The sequence below is a fragment of the Anoplopoma fimbria genome, chromosome 18 (assembly GCF_027596085.1).
Source record: "Anoplopoma fimbria isolate UVic2021 breed Golden Eagle Sablefish chromosome 18, Afim_UVic_2022, whole genome shotgun sequence".
Lineage (NCBI taxonomy): Eukaryota > Metazoa > Chordata > Actinopteri > Perciformes > Anoplopomatidae > Anoplopoma > Anoplopoma fimbria.
Window position 1 is genome coordinate 16,548,320 of NC_072466.1, and position 26,647 is coordinate 16,574,966.

Here is a 26,647-nt window from a genome sequence, read left to right on the forward strand (position 1 = left end):
ATTTTGTGTGTCCTCCCTCCTGCTGTGAGGCTAATCGCTAGAGATGAGCAATACTCCCGACGTTTCATCAGTGCCGATAATCGCTGCATCTCACCATCTGTCGAGCCAAATAATTTATTCAACCTCCAAACATAACTCTTTAACTTCTGCTGTTTGTTCACCGCTTTTCTCAGCGGGACTGCCGCAGACACCTGTTGTCATTCAGAATCATAAAAGGAGTGGTACGCCGCCTAACAAGTTTTTAACATTTGAAGGAACTTCATTGGGGTTATGCTTGTTTGGAGTTAAATTTGAAGTATTGGTTTTTTTTTTTTAAAGCTCCCACTCCAGCATTTCTCATTGTTTTAGCAAACTGATGACATGAAAAACACTCAAAAGACAAAACAATGTGTATTGAGTCATCTATTTCTAACCTTTCTATCTGTTTCTCTTACAGGCAGTATAAAGGGAGCGACAATAGTGGACGCTCTGGATACCCTCTACATCATGGAGATGTTTGAAGAGTTTGATGCTGCTACTGACTGGGTAGAGAAGAACCTCGACTTTAATGTGGTAAGAGAGTGTGTTTGTGTAAAGGCTATGCAATCCATACTGGCATTTTCATGGCGTTAAATTAAAAAAGGTTGAATAATTAAACCAGAAAACATGAGAGAAAGAAAGAAAGGAAGCAAGAGGATATCGAACACAGGCCGAGTTTGATATCTCTCCCAATTATCCATCCAGTGTGTGTGTGTGTGTGTGTGTGTGTGTGTGTGTGTGTGTGTGTGTGTGTGTGTGTGTGTGTGTGTGTGTGTGTGTGTGTGTGTGTGTGTGTGTGTGTGTGTGTGTGTGTGTGTGTGTGTGTGTGTGTTGCATTAAAGTAGTAAGCATTAATAGAGTTCTGTATGGATCCATTAGACAGGTTTTTGGCTCTAAGCCCCTCTGGGTTATATTGATAACGTTGTGGAGGCCCAATCGAAGTCAGTATTCTCCTTCCCTGTCCACACACACACTTCTGTGATTCCTGGGGTAACGTGCATTGTCTCAAGATATTAAAACGTATATTTACATATTTTTTGGTGGAGTCAAAGTGACAGAAAACTGTTTTGATTAAAACATCTCTGAACAATGGTTTCAATAACGTTGATAACACACAAGGTGCATTGTGATCCATTAGCAGCAGAGCCCATTAGAGGCCTGGGTAATTGTTTCTTACAATGTAATCATCCCGGCGTCAGAATGACGGCAATCATTAAGGAAAAGTTATCACATGAAACGCCTAGCAATTTTGAGCTTATTATGCTCATTATATTACGTCTTCATTAAACTAATCATCATGTGTTTATAATTCCTTATGAGCATTAGTTAGCGAATCATCTAGGAAGTGTTTGCTCTCTGGATCAAATACAATTTATATATAACATTTTTCTTATGTTTATTTTTTATTCTTGTTTAAAATGTGCTAAATCATTTTCAAATGCTGCTTTCAACTTGGGTTTGTGTAACACACTCACATATCAATGTCTCAGCTTGGAAAGGGGGATGCCAGAGTGTGGCAACATCAAGGCCTTTTTCATCCAGTTGATCGTGGCTTATTATAAGACAAAATAAATAAATAAGATCATACACTTGATGACTACAAAGTCTTCAAAAAGTCCAATTAAAACCTCAAACATGATATTCAGACTTGGTCTGGAAAGTAGCGTCAAGCGGTAAATGTCAAAATGTTACAAACGGATTTGGCACAGACTCAGCCGACAGGTGGTGATCTAAATTTGGGATTTACGCCAAACTGTTTGATGCATTCAAGACATGGTGGGAAAATCACGTGGTCAAGGATGATGACTGATGAACAGCAATATCTGAGAAAATGTGAACAACACTGAGTTGAAGTTGCACTCTATCAAAGACCTCCTGAATTACCACTGTAGCTCACATATCTTTAATTGTATCATGACTGAGTCTCTATTGACTGGCTGATGGTTGGGATTTTGGCAAAATCAATTGACACACACACACGAAAACATACAAAAAAGGACCCTCGATTCATCTTAAGATACTATGGTAAAAATTTTTTTATAAATCCTACAAATAGGATGTTTTTTTTCTTATTCCAGTGCTTGTACCTCCATCCAAAACAGTTTTGAAGAACACCAGGAGCAAATTCCAGGAGTTGAGTTTTCATTAAAACAACGTTATGATTGATATGTTAACTGCGTGTCAAACTAATAACAGCAGACAAGGACAAATTGCCTCCAATTTACAATATGACCGGTGGCTTATAATTAATGTAGCATTTAAAAAGCAATTTTTTGAACGTTGGTGCACTGCTCCCTCCACATAAAAAACACCAGCAGCATTTTATCACTTCTAGCAAACTTCACAGAGAACAGGAGAACAATGAGGGCAAAACAGCTGCCTGCTTGTGCCTCCAGTTCATGTAATTAAATATCAAGTACGGTAGTCGAATACACCTTCAGATCAGCTTAAAAGCCACTCTATGGAATTTTCAGAACTCACCTAGCCAATGATTTAGAATAGAATTTTGCCTGCCATAACGTTAGCAAGCAACGAAGCTAAGGTTAACCCATTATTTGTAATAGAGCTTTGTAACGTAGCTGATGAAATAATCTGCAAACGGCAAACTAGCCAGATGATCCCTGGGATTCTGGTTTCACCGAAAAATCAGTCCCAAGTCCTTTACGTTACATTCCGTTCACACATTGGCACTACAAAGCAATTAATACATTTAAATTGTTACATACTAGTCTGTACCCTTTTAATCCTCCTTACTGTACTGTATGCAAAACAGTGGTTGTTTCAGCTCATATACATGTAGAGACTTGCCACACCTGAATTTCCAGCACCACAGCAGTTCCCCTGTGCATATTTCTACCTTATTTACAGTACTTACCAGCAGTCTTCCTGTCACTCAAACAGCATTATCACAGCAGGAGGCCCATTGTTTTCTTATCTGCTCCGCTCATCTGCCGCAGTAGCAAAATGCTGAGCTGTAAAGCTACCTTTGATGATCCACACTTTCTGCATATGCTTTAGGATAAGTGTTTTTTTTAATGGCCCGGCAGATATTGTGAAACCACCTTGGGAAGGGATGATTTAAATCGAGATTTTTTTTTTATGTTACTTAAGAATCAGTAAGACATTACGCCTCACTCACTTGGGAGGTTTGAAAGATTTCAAACCAAAAAAAGATTGTATCTCACAATTTAAGTCTTATGAAGAACTATAAACTTTTGCGAGTCGAGCGAAATGATCCAGGAAAGTAAGTCTTAAAACATTCAGAGAAGATTTAAAAGTTGAAAATGCTGCCATTGCGGCAGAGGTTAAAGGGAGCCTTTCAAGTGATTTGGAGACGCAGAAAAGAAAGACAAAAAAGACCAAGGTTTTTTTCAACCGACAAGGGGAATTGTTTGAAACTTATGAATACTGAAATGGTGACAGTTGCCAGCAGTGTTTGTCTCTGGACACTCTGCCAGAAGACACAGAGTAACAGATGGAGAAAGGAGAGAATACAGATTTACTTGATGTCTTTATGCAACTTGTCTGTGTCAATACAACTGTCCCTAAGCAAAATTGCACACGTTCTGATGACGTTGAATTGTCAGAACACACAAACACAAACATGCGGTATAATGACAGCAGTAGCCTGTGGAACAAATGGTTCCGCCAAACTTTTTATGCTGTTCATAACTGCTGTGTGAACAGTTTCTCCTGTGGAACTGTCGGGTAAAGACAAATGGTTTGTACATTCGTAATGCAAAACAAACCTGCGCACCACATACTGATTAGTTCACACAGGAATTAAAGATGATCTCAGGAGAGAAAAAAAAAAAGAGCTGCTTGCCAAAAAGTAAATTGTGCAACCCATTAAGGTACAAAAATATCTTCTACGATTCATTTGTGAATTTCATTTAATTGATCCTGCACCTTTTGAGCTCCTCCAGTTCCTTAATGAGAAATGTAGCCAGCTATATGCAACATGCAATATATTTTTTAAAACAGACTTTCTTGAACTGTAGCAGCATTTAGTTTTCCAACATACTTGCAAAGTTTCTGCACATTGCAGCTTCATTTTTGATGATCAAAGAATAAATGGTTTATTATGCAGAATGTATATTTAGATCTGATACAAAAACGGTATTGATGAATTTGTATGACTTCAGTAACTAGGTGGAGTTGTGGTTGTTTAGAACTTGCATTAGCTGCCAACAGTAGAGTCACTATCTGTGTGCTGACAGAAGCCATTGATGTTACAGAATCTCTTACTGCATTGGTTTTCTGATGCCTATCAGTTAATCTGCACACTCCTATTGAACTATCAAAACAGTAGCTAGCATGACTTCTGCATTACTCTCTGCTCTTCTATGGGCGATGACTGAAATACTGTTTTCCCTTCATCTCGAAACCTGACAAAATATGATTGCAGCTCCGACACCTCACTCAGAGTCCCACTGCGGGAGCCACACAGGTCACGCTGCCATTTATTTCTACACAAGCAGCTAAGCAACACCTTTAAATCTATATAAAGGGAAAGAGCAAGAGTACAAGGTTTATAGCACTCTAGAGACTCCCTCTGCCATAACTCAAGCGCTCTGAAACACAACTTACGATCCAAAGGTATAAAGAGCGGGGTTTGGAAAAGGGAAACTCGTGAATTTTCTGTATTGAAAAAATATAGATGTAGGCTGCTTTTTTTTGACATTTTTTATTCTCTAAAATCAGCAAGTATAGGTTGTCCACTGGCACTTCACAAGAAGCCATTCCCTCAAAATGAAGATCATAAGATACACATTCATCAAAAGAGCTCTCCTCTGGCGATTATCTCATCGATTCATCCCGCTGTAGCCCTTAATTAGCTCTCTGTTAGGAAAAGGCCGTGCTTAGTCAGTTTCCTGTGCGGCCTGTAATGGATTTAATGTTGCGACATCAGGAGACTTGACTCCTCGCCTGCCAACTTTCGTCAGGCCCTCTTGCAGGAACGAGATAACGTCACACAACTGCTGAGTCAGAGGGTCATCGTCCAACAGTTTAAAGCAGCGATTGTCGCTAAAAGCAGACGCTGCAGGAAAAAAAACCCCGCTCCAAACTGTTTGCTCAAAAGTACTGTTAAAAAAAGAAGCTGAAATGTTTCAGTTTCACTCTTCATTCAAACTGCACTGCTCGTAGACAGCAGGTAGAAATAATTGTGTTCTTTTGCATTTCAGCGCGTTGTGGAGGAAATAATTACATTTTAATTAAGAAGAATTAGCAGCACAATCTAACTACTCAATCAGCCATACAGACTTGGGGGAGAGGGGGTGGGGTGACAGGACACATTTTGTCTGGCATATAATTTGTTTTTCCGCAGTACGGAGTCTATTGTCCTATCTCTGGTTGTCAGCAGTGACTTATGAGAGCTGTCAGTCAAGCACAAAAACTTCATCTGACTCAGGAATCTGTTCATAAAGACGCAGAGAGAGAGAGAGGGAGGGAGAGAGAGATGAGGCTTCATTGTTCTGTTGCTGAGACAAATGGCTTTACAAACTTACATTTTTTGTCATTATTTGTCCATTTCCCTCTGCCAAAAACTGTCTAGAAAATAGAGGCATTGTATTTTTAGATTCAGCGCACTTCATCACTTCCATTTTAGGCAATGTTTGGTATCCAGGGATTTGTTTTGTTTTTTAAGTTTAAGGGGACGTGAAGCCCCTTTCACTGCGCTGTGACAGATTGGAATACGAGTGCTCCACAAGCAGCCTCATACTTCATCAGCATTTTTTTTATTTTTTATAAATCCTTTAAAAATCTACTGATCAACCAAACAACAGAATAACAACGATGACTATCTTTCACTATCTACAGCCATGCTAGCATCTCTGCGAGGCTGTGTTTTGGCACAGTAACATGCTCACAAGGACAAATTTAGCATGTTGATGTCCTGCAACTACAATGTTACCGTGTTCCCCATCTTGGTGTAGCTTGTTTTAGCCTGCTAACATCTGCTAGTTAGCACTAAATACAAAGTATAGCTGAGGCTCATGGGAATGTCATTACCTTTACAAGTATGGAGTCGAGGGGTCACCACTGTGATTACAAATTCTTATTTGGGGATTATGAATGTTTGCGCAACATTTCATGGCGATCCACCAAACACTTAAAACAGAGAGGTTTCAGGAACGTAGTGTGGACCAACCAACATTGCCATCTCTTGATCCATGTCGGTGGTGTGGCCTTAAACCCAAATTATTTAAAACCATTTTATGTTGTGATAATCACCAAAACACCCAGGATGCAGAATTAAAAACTTCGGCAACTACTCATGAAGTGCAGGTATCCACTGCTAAATATGCATAATGCACAAACCTTGCCCCATGCTAAGATGTTGTTAGCCATTTCGTCAAAACACTCTTTGTTTCATCTTACTCACTCATTCATTCTAAACCAACCAGAACTTAAATGTCATCTCTATCAAATGTTTGCTGCTTCAATTCAAAAATATCTGTCTGAACCCACCTCGATTTATTCCTCCCTGAAGTGAAACAGCGCCCAGGAATATTTATTACTCAGTTTGTGTTTTCCTGTTTCACAGTTTGTAGGAGGATGCATTTTGTATTCATGAGCAGCACTTCTGTAAGTGTTTCCTCCTCTCATATCTCTTGTCTTTGTTCCCCACTGCAGAACGCAGAAGTGTCTGTGTTTGAGGTGAACATCCGGTTCGTTGGAGGTCTGCTGTCCGCCTACTACCTGTCTGGGAAAGAGGTAAGAAACATACCGAAGCCTCCTGCAGTGTTTTGTCATGAGTATGACGGATGGTGGGGATTGAGTGATTGAATGGGTGCTTTTATATACTCAAAATCTTTAATAATATCCCCTTTAATAGCTCGTACAGATTAATGTATCCCCATTAGCGAGCGCCAAGACACGTTATCTTTTTGAGTATGGGTCTGTCTCTCTTTTAGTTCCATACCAATTAGTTTTTTTTTCGCTGTGTGTACTTGAAGATGGCTGCGCTGAAATGTTGTTCCTCTTGGTTCTTGAATTATGTGTTGGATGCGCAAAGGTTAAGGATACAGCTATTTGAATCTATGCAATAAACTCAATGGAGAGTATGTCCTTGAATGTTGGCAAGATCTTTGATAAAACAAAAAGGTTGTTGGCTGCCATTCTTTCACCTTTTAAAAGCCTTCTTATTTTGAAGTAATAGGGAAAAGAAAGGTGGCACTCCATCGGCCTTGTGGTGGAAGACTCTGTCCTGGAGTGTGGAAATATTCCTCCAGGCTTGCTTTATATTCAAAAAAGAGATCGATTCAGTGGGTCTTCTCACTTTTCTCATAGCGCCAGTCTAGAATTATGTGCGTGTGCATATGTGAATCAACTTAGTGACAAAAAGCTGTGAAAATGACATCAGCAGGGTATCACACTCAGATCCTGTTCCACTCTGCCATTGCAGAGATTTGTGGTAAACCCACTTTTCCTTGATATCTTCTCTCCTTTCTGTCATTTAATTACACGGCTCAGACTCTTAATATGTGATAAGACCCCACCAAAGAATTCTTAAAAAAAAAAGAAAAAGAAAATTAAAACAGACTGTACCTGTAAAGTATTTTTTGAAAACTAAAAGATCTTCAGAGTCCATTTCTGTTTCTCGACCGATGTCACGAGAGGAAATTCGCTCTGAGTCACTTTTATCTTCACTCGACATTTCTGCTGCAATCTGTACTTTAATACACAACCACAGATATACACACCGTCCTAATCTACACCATCATCGTAGCGGTGAGCGAACCAGAGTTGTGAGGCTAAGTGCTTCTTTATTAGCAGGGAGAGATTGTGCGGGCAGGAGTCACACCGGGAGTTCTCCGGTAGCAAAACACATTTCCAACCTCAATGAGCATTTCAGCGCTTCACTACACACAGAAAAGCTGGAGGAACATCCTCTCTGATTTGTCAAATGCTGCATGTTAGGGCTATGGCTTAACTTTGGCAACAATAATAATAACACTAACAAGAAGAGAAATTGTTATTTAAAGAATACTTACCCAAGAAAAGTAAAATTAGAGTGGTTAACAAGTTCAAACTAGTTTAGCACTACTTTATGGCTTGACACCTCTTTTGTCGACATCTAACAGCCTCAATATCAAACCTAAGTAAATCATTTAGTCATCATTTTCAGTAATTCTTAAAGTCACATTGTTAGACCATGTTACACAACGACTTAAATGTGTGCTGCTCCACATTCATTTCGAACCTAAATGGAACTTTAAGGTTGCCTTATGTATAATAGGCAGTAAGGCTGCAACTAAAAGGTATTTACTTTTTAATTACAGAATTAATTGATTAATTTGTTCTATAAAGATGTCAGACATTCTCTGCGCCGCAGGTTATGTCTCGGAAATTGGTTGAGTTGTCCAGTTAAAAGTGTGAAACCTGAAGAAATCAAGATTACTATCACATACAGACAATAGAGAAAGAAAAGAAGCACATTTCACTTGTAATTTCAATCTGGGAGATCCATATAAAGGATTTTTGGCTTTGTTTTTTTTATTGATAGCCATGTGATGAAGTTTCAATCAAGATTGGTTTGCCCAACCAGCCAATCACATGCCTAAAAACTATGAGGGCACTCAGAAAGCGAAGACCTCTGCCAAGGTCAATCGGCTCATAAATTGAATGGCTTTAGTGCTTGGCCCATGCTCCACCCTTCCCAGTTTCAAAGAAATCGGGCTACAACTACTAAATATTTAAAAACTGAAAACCTAAATGCAGTTAAAAAAACACCACGGCTGCTTGCGGATGGTCTGAAGTGTGAGATGAGTGTGAAACACTGGAGGCCAACTGTGACTCATCATTTCTCATCAGTCGCTCTTAGTTCCAATTCTTTTTTCTTCATTTTTTATGAGACTCACTTAGTTCAAGACCTCACCCTGTGTAGCATGGGAGCCTTGAGAGGTCGCTCTCCTTCAGCTGCAGTTCAGGGTCCCCTGAAGGATGGAGGAGGCAGATGGATGGCTGATTGGTGGTCTCGGATGACTGGGGGGACTGGTGATGGACAAGATTACAGTCATTTATTGAGTGAATGTTGCCTGTGGTGTGCCTCTGAATGACCGATGATTTCGGGCTCAAAGACTGCTGGGTGGCGCCGAAGGTTTATTTTTGTGGTAAAATAACAAACAGCATCAATGCCTGCCAGGTCCAGCTTCTTCAAAATGTTTTGTTTGACCAACCAGCAGTCCAAAAGGTGGAACTGGGTATATTTTTGCTTGGAAGATAAATTAATTATTTATTAACAAAAATTATTTATTAAACAAAAATTTTTGTTTTTCAGATGAGGACTCCACTTTTCTTCTTTCATATGCTGAAGTTCAGCCTGTAAAACCAGTGCTTTTGGAAGCACCCTCCTAATAAAAGCTCAAAATGTGAAAATAAAGTGGAGCTGTACTGCAGGTACATTTTGTGGACTGATATTTTTACAACAAAGTGGACTAATTGAACACTGGTTAGGCATTATGTAACTCCACATTTGGAGTGGGCCTATCTTTTAGAAGAGACTGTACCTGACCTGCTGCGCTGTCCAACCCTCATACCCAAAGAGACCACACAGGAGAGAGAGAGAGAGAGAGAGAGAGAGAGAGAGGCTGTTAGCTGAATAGAAAGAGGGATAACAAAGATTGCATGTGACCTTAGAAACTATTCAGCCTGTTCTTCATTATGTTGCTGTCTGAAATGTAAATGGATGCAGACTAAAGAGGTATTAAGTGCTTAAATGATCAAAACATTCAGATCTTTAAAAAAAGAAAACCTACTACAAGAGCTGATGTCTGCTCGAACACTCTGTAAAATGTAGGTGCAAACACTGCAAACATCAAATATCTTAAAAGTGTTGATTGTTTTGTATCTGGGTTGTTGAATGGCAGTTACAGTTTTAAATTGAAGCACTAAAAGCATCCGTAGTGCCAGTTGAAGTTGAAGCACTTAAAGTATTTGAAGTGAAGTTTCAGAGCCGAAAGTGGTTTCAAATCTGTTGAAGTGTAAATTGTCGAAAGCATCTTAAGTTTAGAATTGCCAGTATAAGTTAAAGCAGGTGATATGTCAATTTATACATGAAACTGAAAACAGTTGAAGTGTCAGGTGTCTGTATGCCTGAAGTACCGCTTACGCTTGAATTGGCATCTCAAACTGCTTTCAATGTTTATTGTCCAACTGACCTCCCAACTGCTTTTAGTGAAATCACTTTGTCCCTTTACTTCCATTACTACTTCAGCTTCTTTAATCTTTAAACTCGTTTTTCCAGTTCAAGCACTTTCAGTATTTGCACAATGAGTTTAAATTAGCCGCCTTGCTGTTGAAGGCTGGAAGTCGTGGTCAATCGCCACACTTCTCCGATCTCACGGAACACTATTTTGCAGTTGTGTTTACAAGTTGAACGTTGGAAATAAGGAGAATATTAGGTTCAATGAGGATAATAGATCAGGAGTTAAAGAAGTGTTTGAGACAGGCAGAAGGAGCAGGTAGAGGCATCACTGTCTCTCTCTCCGGGTCGGTCCTAGTCTGGCTCTGGCTCAAAGAGACCCGGGCCTTTGATGAAAGTTTGATCAGTAAAAGTGCAGCTTATACTAGCTGTATGCACCTTACTGCCTTGCTTTTAACGACCACAGCATGTGGAAGAGAAGGAACGCAGGAAGGTAGGAGGTAAACAACGTACGGAGAGATGAGTAAAATGAAAGGCTTCCAGTTCTCCTGCTAATCAAAGCTTCAAGGAAGGAAGAACAGAGACGTGACAGACAGCGGCAGGAATGAAAGACAGAAAAAGAAGTAGGAAGAAAGATATTGTCTGGGGAAAAGAAGTGGTGAAAACCTGAAAGAAGTATGGAAGAAGGTTATGATTGAAGGAGGAAAGGAGTTAAAAAGAAGCAAGCGAAGAAAGTTGATACTAATCTTTATTGTAAACCGTCTTTGCAGTAAGTTATTTAACAACATTTTAAACAGTGTGAACAATCTATATTGTCATGACCTTCAGAGCATAAGTGTGTGGTGTGGAATTAGGATACAGCTAGGATGTTAAACATAAATTAGGTAGGAAAAATTTAAACCAAAAAAAAAGGAATTGAATAAAAAGGGAACTAAAAGGAAGGCTGTAATTATAAAGAAAAGAGGAGTGGAGAGAGAAAATATGATGCATGTAATTAATTGTAACTGGTAAATTAATATAGTTTTCTATGAACAATATCTATTATTATTTATAGATTTCATTCTGTCTTGTGAAAATAGTTCTTGGCTGGTTTAAAAAAAAAAAAAAAAAATTTGAAATGCACGCTTGAATAAATCAGCAAAATCCTTTTTGTTTTTTCAGATGAGCATTTTAGTTTTCCTCTTTCACAAGCTGAAGTTCAACCTCTAAAAAATACAGAGAGAGAGAGAGAGAGAGCAAAAGGGAAGCAACAAGTGAATGAATACGGCAAGATTGGAATCCATCAAGGGCCTGAAGCAATAAAACATCTATGTATAATCACTTTAAACACATAAAACCCTCAAGTCATCCCTTCATGAAGTGATTGTAATGCGTAAAATTCAAATTACAGTGAGAAAGAATCAACAAATCCTTGCTGTGAAGATCTGCATTCAAAGTGTCCTCTTATTCATTTTAAAAGGATGATTTCATCCATCATCCAAACCCTTAATTCTGGAATGATTATAATGAACAACAATGCTGATGCTTGATTGTGATGAAAACTAATCCCAATCTCCTAGTTGTGTTTGACAGAGTAATCTGGTGATGGCATGGATGAGTGTCCCAGCTGCCTCCCTCATCCCTTAGAACAACGCAGATTAAAGTGAAAATCCGGTCACTGGGAAACCAAAGCAGAGGCTCGACTCTGTTTTATGGATCTCCTTCAGACGCGCCAATGCAAAGATTATTTTTATCTAAATAAGAAATAAAGGGTTTGAGAGGCAGACAGATTTAGGAGCATGAACTGTTGACATCTTGACTTCTTTGACGGAAAGGCCACAGCTTTTTTGGTAAAATTCCAGGTAATGACTTTAATGCTGAGGGAGTCACCACTTTAAATCACAGATTCAACTTCTGTTAGCCCACAGCAGGTAACAATATTAACATTAGATTGTTTGTCTGAAAGTAACCTGTACCTTTTTAAGATAATCCACGGCATCTGGCTCCTAAGACTCATACGTTTACAAGTTTAGTCATGTAATGTGGACTAAACATGTCTGCCTTTGCACTTTCAATGCAAAGGCAGACATGTTATTTTTAATTCAGCACATGAGCTGGAATAATTTAAGAAATTCAACTGCTTTAAATGTAACTTTAATTGCTGGAGTCAGACTCCCTGTAAATCTGACATGCCAGGTCTTATTGATTAATGTTTATATAAATATAAAGTCTACAAATATACCGTGCATTGGAAGACTTACAGTGTGTGGTAGTCGCTCTACTGAGGTGTCTCAGTTTGGAGAGGAGGGATGATAACAGCAACCAGTCAGAAATAGTCAATAGGCCATATATAAGTGCCTTCTAACGTTAAGCAAAAAGATGGCTTCAGCTGTCTAGAAATATGGAGTGGGCATTTTCCAAATTGATAGTTCTTATAGTACAAAATTCCCTCTCAAGACGTTGTCCTAGTTTTATGTAGATCTGTTTAAATGACGTTGGGTTCTGCAAAGATCTTGACTTGACATAATACCAGCAACAAACCTACACTCGGCTGCCAAGACTAAGACATCCTCATGATACGACCAACTCAGACCTTTCTTTCTAATGAATAAACATGAAAGACAAAGTTAAGGAATTTATCAATCATGACTGTGCATTAAAAAAAACCACAGGGAGCAGAAACTTTTCTACTTACAGTGGGAGAAATAATTATTTGATCCCTTGCCGATTTTGTAAGTTTGCCCACTGACAAAGAAATGAACGATCTATAATTGTTATGGTAGGTTTATTTTAACATTGAGAGACAGAATATCAAAAATAAAATCCAGAAAATCACATTATATAAAAGTTATAAATTGATTTGCATTTGATCGAGTGAAATAAGTATTTGATCCCCTAACAAAACATGACTCAGTACTTGGTGGAGAAACCGTTGTTGGCAAGCACAGAGGTCAGACGCTTCTTGTAGTTGGTCACCAGGTTTGCGCACATCTCAGGAGGGATTTTGGTCCACTCCTCTTTGCAGATCTTCTCCAAATCCTGAAGGTTTCAAGGCTGTCGCTTGGCAACTCTAAGCTTCAGCTCCCTCCACAGATTTTCTATGGGATTAAGGTCCGGAGACTGGCTAGGCCACTCCATGACCTTAATGTGCTTCTTCTTGAGCCACTCCTTTGTTGCCTTGGCCGTATGTTTTGGGTCATTGTCGTGCTGGAAGACCCATCCACGACCCATTTTCAGTGTCCTGGCTGAGGGAAGGAGGTTGTCGCCCAAGATTTCACGGTACATGGCCCCGTCCATCCTCCCCTCGATGCGGTGAAGTCGTCCTGTCCCCTTAGCAGAGGAACACCCCCAAAGCATAATGTTTCCACCTCCATGCTTGACGGTGGGGATGGTGTTCTTGGGGTTATAATCAGCATTTCTCTTCCTCCAAACACGGCGAGTTGAGTTGATGCCAAATAGCTCGATTTTGGTCTCATCTGACCACATTACCTTCTCCCAAGCCTTCTCTGAATCATTCAGTTGTTCATTGGCAAACTTCAGACGGGCCTGTACATGTGCCTTCTTGAGCAGGGGGACCTTGCAGGCGCTGCAGGATTTTAATCCATTACGGCATAGTGTGTTACCAATGGTTTTCTTGGTGACTGTGGTCCCAGCTGTCTTGAGATCATTAACAAGTTCCTCCCGTGTAGTTCTGGGCTGATCCCTCACCTTTCTCATGATCATCGATACCCCACGAGGCGAGATCTTGCGTGGAGCCCCAGACCGAGGGCGATTGATGGTCATTTTGTGTTTCTTCCATTTCCGAATAATCGCACCAACAGTTGTCTCCTTCTCACCAAGCTGCTTTCCGATGGTCTTGTAGCCCATTCCAGCCTTGTGCAGGTCTACAATCTTTGCCCCGACGTCCTTAGACAGCTCTTTGGTCTTGCCCATGGTGGAGAAGTTGGAATCTGATTGATTGATTCTGTGGACAGGTGTCTTTTAAACAGGTAATGAATTGAGACAGATGTCTTTCATACAGGTAACGAGTTGAGATTCAGAGTACTTTCTTAAAGTGAAAGGACTAATCTAACCGATATGTGGGAGCCAGAATTCTTGCTGGTTGGTAGGGGCTCAAATACTTATTTCACTCGATCAAATGCAAATCAATTTATAACTTTTATATAATGTGATTTTCTGGATTATTTTTTTTTATATTCTGTCTCTCACTGTTAAAATAAACCTACCATAACAATTATAGATCGTTCATTTCTTTGTCAGTGGGCAAACTTACAAAATCGGCAAGGGATCAAATAATTATTTCCCCCACTGTACTGCTGGTCCACTGTCTAGTTAGATTAATGAATGACCGTTGGCGGCTGTGCCACTCTATGCAGCGCCCTTGTAATTGCGGTTGGCGTTCATCTGGAGAAGCGGTGCCTGGCGCTGCTTGCCACTGGACCACTGGACAGATCTGTGCTTGACTGATTTGGTTTGGCACACTTTGGTTGTTCCATGGATTTCCGTGGGACGGACAACAGGAATTAGCTGAACTTGAGGTTCCTGTTGCCAGGGCTTAAATCGTTTCCTTTTTATTGTCATTGATTGATCAGATGGCACAAAAAGGCCGGCCCTGGCTCAGGACATCACAGCATGACTTTGCCAATTCCTTCTGCTAATTGATTGGTTTCCATTAAGATTGTATTTCCCTAGTTATATATGTATAAACCTCAGCACCCTGTGATCTACAACCAGGCCAAGCATTCATCTTTTCGCTTTTATACTTAATGATAAAATCATACAATTACTGTTTACTAATATGGTTTCAAATGGACTGTGAGTGGACTCTTGATGGGGTCATTGAAGCTTTCAGAGCTAATTAGGATTCAGTTTCACCAATGATTTCAGGGTCATTAAAAGACACTAGTGCGCCTGCTGCAGCTTTATGTGATTAGAGGTGCCAACCAGGCATTTCAACATCTTCATAAGAGGACCTCGTTTGTTGTTTTGCCACAATCACTACTGCCAGATTTTTCTCTGCAGTCCCATGGGATGTTTTCAGGATCGATATGATCTTGTTGTTGGAAATGCCTCCACAGAGAAAAGTTATCTACCATTTTGCTGCCGGCATTTGGACACCTCTGTAGCTCCTGATAACAAGTGACACCACAGTCTACAAATATCTACAATGGTCTGACACTCATTAGGAGTAAGACATTTGTAATATTTGATTATGTGTATCTCCGAGTCCGTGGCTTGCATTCATGGTCGGTGTAATGTGACATAAAAGAAGCATTAAAAATAACAACAGATGAGCAAAGATCAGTGCAGAGAAAACAGGGGGCGGATTTTGACTGGCAGGTTTACAGACAGGTAAACAGCTCTTGCACTGAAGTTTTCAAACCAGCAGGGAGTCTAGATGTACTCAATGTTTTGATACCTCGCTGCGCCATATGGCTGACTGGGTGGTAACTGGAGCAGCTGCTCGCTCCTTTACTTCAAGTGCTGGTGGCAGCTTTGTTAAGATTTCATGAAAGAAAGGAAAAGCCATATTTGCTTCATTATGCCCAACTTAGCAACAACAACAAAAACAACGTATGCATGTGATGTACACGTGAATGACCTTTCGTTTTCGAGTTGTCCACCAAAAAACAAGGTTAAGATCACTAGTTTGAATCAAGGCTAGAACCAATTGAATGTTTTACTTCAAAACAACTTGAAGCAAGTTACGCGGTGTCTGCACTTTCTTCTCTTTAATGTCTTTAATGTGTGTACTGTTAGCCCTGAGTGAATGAATAATGAGTGTTGAATAAAATGAGATTTAGCTAACTATGGCCTTTCTCCAGCCTGGAATTAAGGTTAGCCCATGGTTAAAAAGCACAAGTGTGAAAAGCATTAATGTGACAAGTCCCGCGAGCTGGCCTCCACTACCACTGATACTATCTGGGCTTCCCTTCTTAATAAAACATGTGTCCACCTCTGACTCTACATGGAGGTGTTACAAATACCCATAACCAGCTCGCCCCTGGATCTATATTATAATGCTCTAAATGAGATACCATGACTCAACAAAAACTAAAATCAGTGTGCAACTTTACCAAACACTACCAAGAGCACATGCTGGATTTCTTTGTTAATTATAGGAGGGAAAAACGATGTCTGACACGTTGAAATATGTTCTGTCTTTTCCGTCTCAGTTGCCCTCATTTGTCCTCAATTAACATGCATCGCACTGTAATTAGACAGAGGCAAAAAAAAAAAAAAAGAAACCAAACAGAATCCACATGCGCCTGGAGATACCTCTGCACAAACCGCTGCGTTGAGAACTCCAAATGAGAAGAGTGAGGGAATTATCCAAGAAGCATGAAGGAATGTGGTTCAGCTCTTAGCCAGTGGCTCAGATAAAGGAAAATGCAGCATGAACAGGAGACAATGTGCATGACAATGGGAGGATGGCTGGCGTGAGAAAGTGGTTTACATTGATTGGAGGGAGAATAACTTGGTAAGATGAGGATTGAGTGAGACGGGAAGCTGCAGGGGGAATAGTAAACTGGCCCGCTTCATATATCATGTATGCTGTAGTCTTTTTCAACAACATTAGTTTACATTTGGAACTTGAAAGACCCGGACAGAATTTTACCTTGAAACATTCAAAAATTAAACAGAATTTGAGAAGTTTACAGTGTTGACGTTATGGCAAAGACGTTGATGTTTTGTGTTGCAGAGGTATCCACCAAAATTAGCATGCTAACCAGCTAGTTCCTGTCTTTCTCTACTTTAAAGCTATAATGTGGTGCCGTGCATCAAATGGTGACATTTTTGTTTTCAACTTTACACCATCCCTTTAAAACATTTTTTTTATTGAAAATGAATAAATACCACTTCTGCCTTGGTAGTCGATACCGAGTCACTGTAGCGCTCAGTCTGCCCTTAATCCAACATGTGAGGAAGAGGAAATAGAGCTTCCAAGGGTTGGTCGATAATACATCCATGATCAGTGTGTTTTTCAATAGTTTGTTTATTGGATGAAATCTCAAGTTAAAGAATCAAAGAAACAAATCGCATCATCACCTAAATCAGATCGTATGGAGCCATAAATAGTGGTGAAATGCTGCCCCCTATTTCTTTGGAGCTGTTGTCTAGGGAGTAAAGTAATCAAAGTATTTGATTACTGCTTTTCTTAATGCACATGAATATTTTCTGCGATGCTCATACCCAAACAGATTTTTGTAGGATTCAGACAAGACGCTCCTCCTAATCCTTGATCAGCTTGAACTGAATTTAGGGTGAACACCTGCTGGCAGAACCGCACAGGCAAACATGAGACACAAACTCACACATGCATGAACAAAGAGGCAGCCAAGAGCGGCCCTCAGTGACAGACCGCCTCCCGAGACCGCGATGTCCAATCAGACACCCATGGAGCGCGACACACGCACATCCACAGCTCTCCATTTACTCTCCGTCCCACTTCCTTGTGCAGCCGCTGGATAGAGGCGAAGAATAGAAAAAGGGATAGAAAGCTGGATGAATATCTTGACATTTAACTGCTTGTTTTTTTTTCATTCTCTAGTGTATTATTTTGGTTTCTCAGTGGATAGAGCAAGGCACTTACAGTTAGGATTAGGGTTTGATTTCCATTGGGACATGTTATGCTAAAAATACATGCAAGCCAAGCATAGCACTGTAGATGACTTTAGACTGAAAAGCATCCACCAAATGGTGAAATCTTGTTTGATTGTCATAAAAGTGTGTAGTTCACAAATATGGACACAGGGTTTTAATGTATCCCTACAAAAATAGTTCCTTTGCATGTTCCTGAGGATTCCCTTTAGATGTTTTGGACTCCTCCCAGACTTTTTGAACATGCAACTCAGATGAATAGATGACTTCAAACTGCACATACCAGCACTGAATGTATTTATGTTCATAGACTGGTGACCTGTCAAGAGTGTGTCCGTACGTTTTGGTGGGGATCGGCTCCTGTCCCTCCATGTTCCTGAAAAGAACTACAAAGGGACTTGGTAGACGGATGGATCTGTGGGAGATTTTCCCTCCTTTGCTTCAGCTTTTACCTTGTGTAAGAACAATTCAGTTAAAACCCAGGAGGCACCAGATACCCACACTGAGCTGTCTAAAAATGGTGAGCGTAGGAGTGAGAATGTAATTCAAAAGACCTACAGGAAAAGTGAACCCAGGGTTTTTGACAAGGTTTTAACAGCAAATTGAGAAAGCTCTGGCTTCTAGAGGTTGACAGTTAATAGCCTGCTGGGTCATTGAGTGGTAGATGTGAGTGGACTAGTATCGTCTCAAACTCGGTATATAGAGGATGATGGATTTTTATGGAAAAACAACAGTCGGACATAACAACTCCACGCTGCGATTGGACGGCTTTGGGGTGATATCCAACTCCTCTCTTTCTTTTCATTTGTTACACAACTATTTATTTGTGTGCACAACAGAGTACAACAGTATAAATGTAATCCAGGAGACACTGTCTGAAAATGTGCTCTGTTACCCCCATAATGAAATATATCACATCTTCCCCTTGTCTCCATGATGGTCAGCTTCCAAGTGGGGCCTTTTAGAAAACTGGGTAGCCCAGCGCAAGGTCGCAGTAAACACTGGTTAAAGTTGTAAATTCAAGCAAAAACCCTTAGTTCGGTTTAGGAAAAATCATGGTTTCTGCTTAAATAACTTTGTAAACTAATTAAATCATAAACAATGTAACATGAGAATGGAAAACCATCTACAAAAATCAAAAACATAACTTTTAATCACTTGTCTCGAACACTGGACTTCTGGTTGAAAGTCCTGTGTTTGTTTGACATAACTCATTTCTCCCTCTCTTATATCTATTTTATATCGCAATGAAGAAATCTTCTTCATATGACTTTATTTATTTAAGTTTCTCGCCCAAAATTTTACAATAACAATCATTTACGCCCAAAAATATTTTTTCAGTGAAAAGAGCATGAACGCATCATAATGTAACTCAATGGACCCTCCGTGTTTTAGCTCTTGGTGCTGCAAATGTTACTCCCCGCCCTCATGCCGATTTTTAAACACATTTGTTGTTCACAATTTAACGTAAACAGATCAACAACTAGAAAGCATTAATTCTGATCTCCTGATCGCATATTATTATTGTATATAAGCCAATAAATGACTATCACGGTTATACTGTGTAATTAATCTGCGATTCACATGCAAGCCGAACTGTTTTGAGGGATCCCTCCGGATCACGGATCAACTACGGTCTGTTACACCCCGACTCTGTATGATTTCATAATTAGGATGGATTTAAATGCAGATGAATGGATCCAAATATGTTAAGCTATTTAAACAACTTTCTATCAATACCTGGCTCTGATACAGACGCACTCTCTCACAGACGTGGGGCAAACTCATTGACACAAAGCCGGCCACAGTGTAATCCCATCTCGGACCTCTCGCTCTGCAGGTCAGCACAACAACCTGCACTACTGACCACTGAAAGCTCACACACACACACACACACACACACACACACACACACACACACACACACACACACACACACACACACACACACACACGTGGTCCCAGCGTGTTGGGCGGAGCCGACAGAAAGCTTCTATCCTCAGGAAATCCCATTCACTCAGTGAGAAAATTGGCTTTGCCCGAGGGACAAAAAGAGGAAAAACAACCGTCCCCTTTCCCCTCTGGGCCATCTCTGCTTTCCTCCTGCTGTGCCGGAGTAAAGCGCCTTACATATCCACACACACACGGCCAAGTAAAGGTTATTTACCAACCGTGGAGAATGAATTTTCGGGATATCTATCTTAATCTCTTTTGAGAGCGGTCTAATCTGTTCTGAGGAGAGGGAGCAGGGCTACAGATGGAAGGAGGAGGATTGAGGACAGAGAGGAGGAAATAGTAGGGTCCGATCACTGATGCACACAGGCACTCCGTCCTCTACTGCTGATATGCTGAGTAGTTTGGGATGTGACTAAAGAAGGTGGAAACTTTGCAGAACACAATGTTAAACACTGTAACGGCAGTAACAATAATGGAGTTACTGCAGTTGTACCACCCACCTAACGTTGTATTTTCCATGCCATAAATGAATTAATTTAAATACTGTGAAGTGAAGTGATGAGTATCAAAAATTCACCAGGTTTATTGAAACAAGTGCAAGGTGGCCTGTGTCTCTATTATTATTATTATTGATACAAACAAAGGCTGGTCTTTGTAGTGTCCATAAGAGTACAAAGCACATATCACAGTAGCCTCAAAGAGTAAATCCAGTCTTAAATATAGCTCTCTAAGCCAGGGGAAAGTATGTCTGCAGAGGCCACAACGAGCAAGTGACTGTCGGGGTTTATTCTGTGTTGCGTTGTAACATGAAAAAGATGCTGTCAAAGCTAGAGACAGTTGGGGTTTTTGTATGGATATATGGAGAGCTTAACTGGGAATTTGAGTTGAAATACCCAATACTCAATACATACGATCATGTAAAAGCTGTTGACCTATATTTAGCAATGTAAATTTAGCAGTGTGTTGTCGGATAACAATACAGTTATACCTTATTTGATGAAATAAATTAGAATAATGATGAGTGCACTGTTTTAATTAATTGTTTGTATTTATCATAAGTAACACACTCACTGACATACGTAAAAGGTCAAATTGTCATGCAGCGCTTTGAAGCTGTGCACTCTGCCACAAGGTTGTATTTCCTTCTGAGGCTGACTGACCAAAACTACTTTAGATGAGAAACTCGGCTGAGTGGATCAGTAGATGGAGATGGAAGTAAACACACACACACACACACACACACACACACACACACACACACACACACACACACACACACACACACACACACACACACGTTTGATATTGTAAAGGTCATGCTGAGAAACAAATGATTGGATCAGCAATTAAATGGAGCAGGAGCCATTTTAGTGTATGTGAACATGTGTATGTTTGAATATGTCACTTTCACACTCACACTTCTGCTTTGTCATGAAGATAATGGATGCCGCTCTGCTCTGCACTCATACAACAGTAACCTCTGATAACGCCGCCCTGACTGGCAATTTAACACTGTTAGCTCTGTCAGCACTGTGGCCGTTAGATACATATACTGTGCATGCTGTTTGCACTGTTAGCTGCTATCCACCGACTCAGCCTTTGCCATGTTGAGAGCCATGTGGAGGCAATAGATCTGCTCTGAATTCCGTATTGAGCCCCTTTTTTTAAAAGATAATGAATTAAACTATTAAATGACGGTTTAATATTAACTTCCAATAAGCAGGACATTATCTGTACTAAACCCCTGACCCTGAAGGCATCTTAGATTTAGCATTCATTCTTTATCTCAAAGCACATCTATTGTGATGCAATGCCATTCATCCCCAGACATCATCTGACCCATAGCTCCTGTGATGCCGACTAGTTAGTTGCACTTTCACCCACTACTGCACTTTAATTACACATTGTCTACATTCATTTTCAGAAAATAATATTAGCTTCTTCAGATTTACAGTTTGAAGTATAGATCATTTATTCTAACGCTTTACCTGATTCTCCTGTATTACTGCTTTACAGACTGCCTATGCTACTGCCCACTGACATGGTGTTAAAGCTATTGTTTCCCAATTTTTGCTCCCAAAACATCTCTAAATGCACATATTTAAAAACAAGGCTTTACACAGCCTACATGATATCAACAAAATAACTAACAGATTAGTGTCTTGTGATAGAGTCTGGGGGATTACTATGTTAGCACTGTCTATTCATCCACTGTAACAGCTTTTATGTGACTTTTTGAAAAAAGAATCATTTTTTTTCAGCATGTTAGTAATGTACAAAGTCTTTCCTTTGTTATGTGTGACTCAGATGAATCTGAGTTCAGGACAAAGTTAGTAGCATCATATGGCTTCCAACTTGCTTTCACACAGCCCATTAACAATTCATTGACTGATGTAGATTTTCTTATTCGGTCTCTTTGTGCGTAGTTGGAGAGCTTTCAGTGGATACAGTATGGTCTCTCTGAAAAAGGCTTTGTGTCTTTGACTTGATTTGTAAAGCTGAAATTCAGTTCTGGACACCATTATATGCGTCTTTAATATCTACAATTTGACTTTTCAAACAGATACCTTGAATGATCTATCCAATAAAAGCATGGATACGAAGTTAGATATGATTGAGGATATATTCACTCACCTTCAAAACGTATCAACCTCTGCAGCTACACTACGGCATACAGTAATGTAGTTTATTTTTTCCATTCAGATATAACTTAGCTATGAACCTCAAGTTGCACCTAATCTCATTGTCCATGTCAGGACCCATAGGCTACAGCCCCTGTTCATCTCAGCAGTCTGAAGTAATGGGATTAGCCTACTGAGCAGACCGCCAATGGCCCTGTAATAATCCACGTTGTGTTATACATGCAAACACACACACACACACACACACACACACACACACACACACACACACACACACACACACACACACACACACACACACCTTTCATTCCTGGTTATCTGTCTGTGTCTAGGATCCTGTGTAGTATTCCCTTTGGACCAGTCTGTCGCATTGGCCCCGCAGTCCATTATTGGTACACACTCCTTAACTACATTCTGTTTAAATAACATACACAGCCAGAAGCACACAGCCTCTCACAGCACTAGACTGCTTGACAAGGAGAAAATTGGTTTGGTCAACAGGGCCACACATTGGCTGAGTCTTCCATCTTTCCCGTGGCTTACCAAAGCCTTTACCAGCATGGTGTGTGTGTGTGCCCGACTTTGCAGGCAACCATACACACACACTTGTCAGAAGAGGACCCAAGCCTTTCCTCCCGCAGTGCTTTGACAAGACTGTGTAATTGCCAAAGAACACTCTGCTTTATTTTCCCCTCACCCCCCTTTTGTCCTGTATCTTCATATACACACACTCACACACAGAGCAGGGGTCTTTATTGGTGCTGTGCAACATTTGAACCTCTACCAAAAAATAAAACAGCAGAAGGAAAGAAGCAGTGCTGTGATCAGCGCAGCCAAATGAGAGGATTTGCTCACAAGGCTAGCACAAAACTCCTCTAGGACCTTCTCCATTTGGGAGGAATGAGTCCTAAAAAACTGAAATTAGTCAATAGTTTTGCACTTCTGGTTGCATCGTCTCGAACTCAAATGGTTTGTGGTGAGATGCTTGAAATAAGGTGTGTGGTTGACACATGCTTAAGAAATTTAAATGTTTAGTTCTACAATATAAAATATGTCAGTAAATACCACTCTTTGAAGCTTTAACATGTTAAGAAAGGCAGTTGCCTAAACAAACACTAGTCTGTCTTTTGCAGCCTTGTTCAGTTTTTACTCATGCAAACATGGTGTAGTGCAGTTCATCTAACGTTAGCTTCTGACCAATTGTGTTTAAGCTTAAAAAATTCAGAAAGTGGAGTCTTATCTTGCTGAACGAAACATGTAAGTATTAAAAAATACTAATTATAAAAAACCAATTGGTTGCTGCATTATAATTTATTATTTTAAATAATAAATTATAATTTAGTTAATTAATATATACATATGTATGTATTTGTTACATTTTGTTTCACAATGTTAGACAAGCAGTGTTTGAATCAACCTAATGCTGCCTTACACATAAAACAATGATCCTAGTCACTTTTACACAGATGAATACAGTTTATTAATTAAACTCTGGTATCAGTCCTACTCAGTATCGGCGTATACCCAAAGCCCAGGTATCATTTATTCACTGAGTTTGGTGGATGATTTATTTTTTTGTCTCTAAATGTCTTTGCACTGATAAAGCCAACACAGTCACTGTAGAAGCACTGGACAGGAAAAGTGGGGTAATACATTTAAATGTTTTAATATCTTAAATATATTATCACAGTGCCTCAGTCCTTCTAAAAGCAGCACAGGATATATTTTGAACTACAAAATAAGATGTGTGCAGTGAAGGATTAAAGAGTTTCAGAACTCAAAGAAAAAGTGGCTTTAGGCTGTAACAAAAAAAAGCTGCCATGTTAGTTTTTACCATCTTCTTATCTTCCCTTGTAGTTGTGAGTTGTGTGTAAATTTCTGAGAAAACACGTGAAAAACGAAGCTCGCGGGGCAGAATAGATCTTTCACAGAAATCCTGTTCAACATCAATGTTGCATCAGGTGAAGAGGCAGCATTGTGGTGCGAAAATGATGCACATTTCTTAAGCATAGCATTTGCATTCTGGCTTGCAGTGTGAGCTAAATGTAGTTGCAGTATTTTTATCTCGATGATGCAACAGTAGTGGAGATAATACCACTTCCTGTTTCACACCAGCAGTGTTTACATTCGTATGAGTTATTCATGACCTTTCTTTTACCCTTTAGCATGACCTTAAAGGAACATTACGCTATTTTCTTTTACTTCTTTAAGCCAAATTATATACGGATTGTCATTTGATAAACACAGGCTGGGAATCTGTGCTCTGCTCATTTCAATCTCTTCAGGATTATTTCCCCTGAAATTTATGCTAATGGAAAATCATGGGAAAATTCTCTTTTGGAGTATCTTGGGACCCCATGTGCAGTGTTATTAAACCAACTGTGTACGTGTATATGTTCAGGGAGTATGTCGATCCGCAGCAGGTTATTGTTAGAAACACTGAAACGTCCCCGGAGTTCATGTGTCTGCCTTTGTTCCTCATTCCTGTCAGCCGGCCTGAAGGGAGTCGGGCTGCTTCAGAGACCCCGCTCTCATTGGACCTTATCTCTTCCCCCTGCAAGGAAGATAAGGCAAATAAGCTATTTGCCTTATTAATATACCCTCTCTCTCTCTCTATCTCTCTCACACACTCATACTCACACACACACACACACGTCTTTGAGTGACAGAGGAAGCAGAACAAGAGTCTCTCCCTTTGCTCTCACATTTGAGTCACCGCGGTGCTATCTAATCGCAGATTAGCAGTTGACTCTGACATGCCTTTTGTTCGGCTTTCTGTTTTTCCGCTCATATCTCTAGCTTGTTCGCCTGTCATTCATGTGTAATTTCTATTTAGTTTTTTTGGATTTTCTCTTCCTGTCATGTCCCTTCTGTGTTTGTGCCGAATACATGTTTTGTTATGTTTAATTTTGTCCTGAAAATCTGTTCCAATTGGGTGAGTTTTGTCTACCTCTGATAAGAGTATCTCTGATTGAGATTAATTACATACAGCATTTATTGTAGAATTAATCATTACTGCAAAAGAGGTAGTTGTGGTTTAGTGAGTTTGCAAATAAGACTGTGGCTCCAGTAGTCCGTCTTTGAAACCAATGCAGTAAAAAGTTTTTTCCCAGTGCGCGGGCCGACTCCTTGCAGCCCAGTGTTGTAGGTCTGCCTCAAGGCTTCTTCACTCATCTTGAAAAAAGTTCCAGCAAAGTGCTTTAATTAAATAGTTATTGACCCAAACAGTTTCAATTTTCCCCAGCACAGGCTGTGAAATACCAAGTATTTTAATGTCAGCGTAGTGTACTCTTTTAGTACTTTTTTTAATTATAGCTCCAGCCAGCGTGCTGTAAACGTGGCATTCAAACGTAGCTGGCCTTTGCTCTGCTCAGCGGCATGAAAAGACCAAGAGTTTCTTTGGGTGAGGCTGGAGGGCTGCAGGCTCACCCATTAGGCTGCATCTCTTAGTAGAACTAAGGACGGTTAGCTGCAGCGTAGCATGCCAGGTTTGAAGTAGAGATACGGTGGTATTGGTTTTATTGTCACCAATCCCACAGAGAGACTAAATCCAACTATTGATCCTGCTAACAACGTCTGTTATACTTTATTCCTGTAGGCCATGGTATTATTTAAAACACATCAATGACCCAAAGTCTTCCACTGGGTGTTCCTTGTATTACCATAAAATGGGACACTATAGATTATTTGTCCCAAATGCACCGTCCAGTTTCCCTTCATGCTAATTGGTGCTCCACATTTCTATTAACCTCCACTGGAAACAGCCCCCAACAAACTAAAGATGAATGTCTTCATTAGGAAAGACTGGGTTTTGAGGCTCAGAGTCACAGACAGGATGGGGAAAGTATTATAAGACAGACTAATGCATAAGTAGTTTTGGGGCTCTTCTCATTGATCTTATGCCTCCTCGCTCCTTAATCCTGCGTCTTGAGTCCCTGAAATCGACCGTCGTGCTCCACATCCCAATTCCTAGGATTCATCTGGAGGAGCAGGGCTGCTTCTTGGAGGACCTCTTAGCAAGGATACAGCAGTTTTATTCCCTGCGCAAGTCTTTTTGGCACCCATGACAAGTGGCGAGACAATGGACACCTGATGGAGCTGTGCCCCACGTCATATTTAATTGACCTTGCTTTAAAATGGCCGCTCCTTGGCCAAGATGCCTCACTTTGTTAACTGCAAATGCCTGTTGCCACGAATCCTCTTTTCTCGAATCTCCTGCTCGCCTCTTCCGCTCACATCTCCATGGGCGGAGCTTGGACAGAAGGAGAGGAGACGAGGAAAGGAATCAAGGTTGTAAAAT

General features: G+C 40.2%; 1 protein-coding gene across 1 annotated transcript in view; it reads left to right on the plus strand.

Moving 5' to 3' along the window:
- Window positions 1-26,647, plus strand: part of man1a1 (mannosidase, alpha, class 1A, member 1) — a 134,922-nt gene that overhangs the window by 57,588 nt on the left and 50,687 nt on the right. Inside the window, exons 3-4 of the mRNA XM_054618214.1 lie at window positions 437-552; window positions 6,658-6,738. Of these exons, the coding sequence (XP_054474189.1) occupies window positions 437-552; window positions 6,658-6,738 (197 nt within the window). The remainder of the gene's footprint in view (window positions 1-436; window positions 553-6,657; window positions 6,739-26,647) is intronic.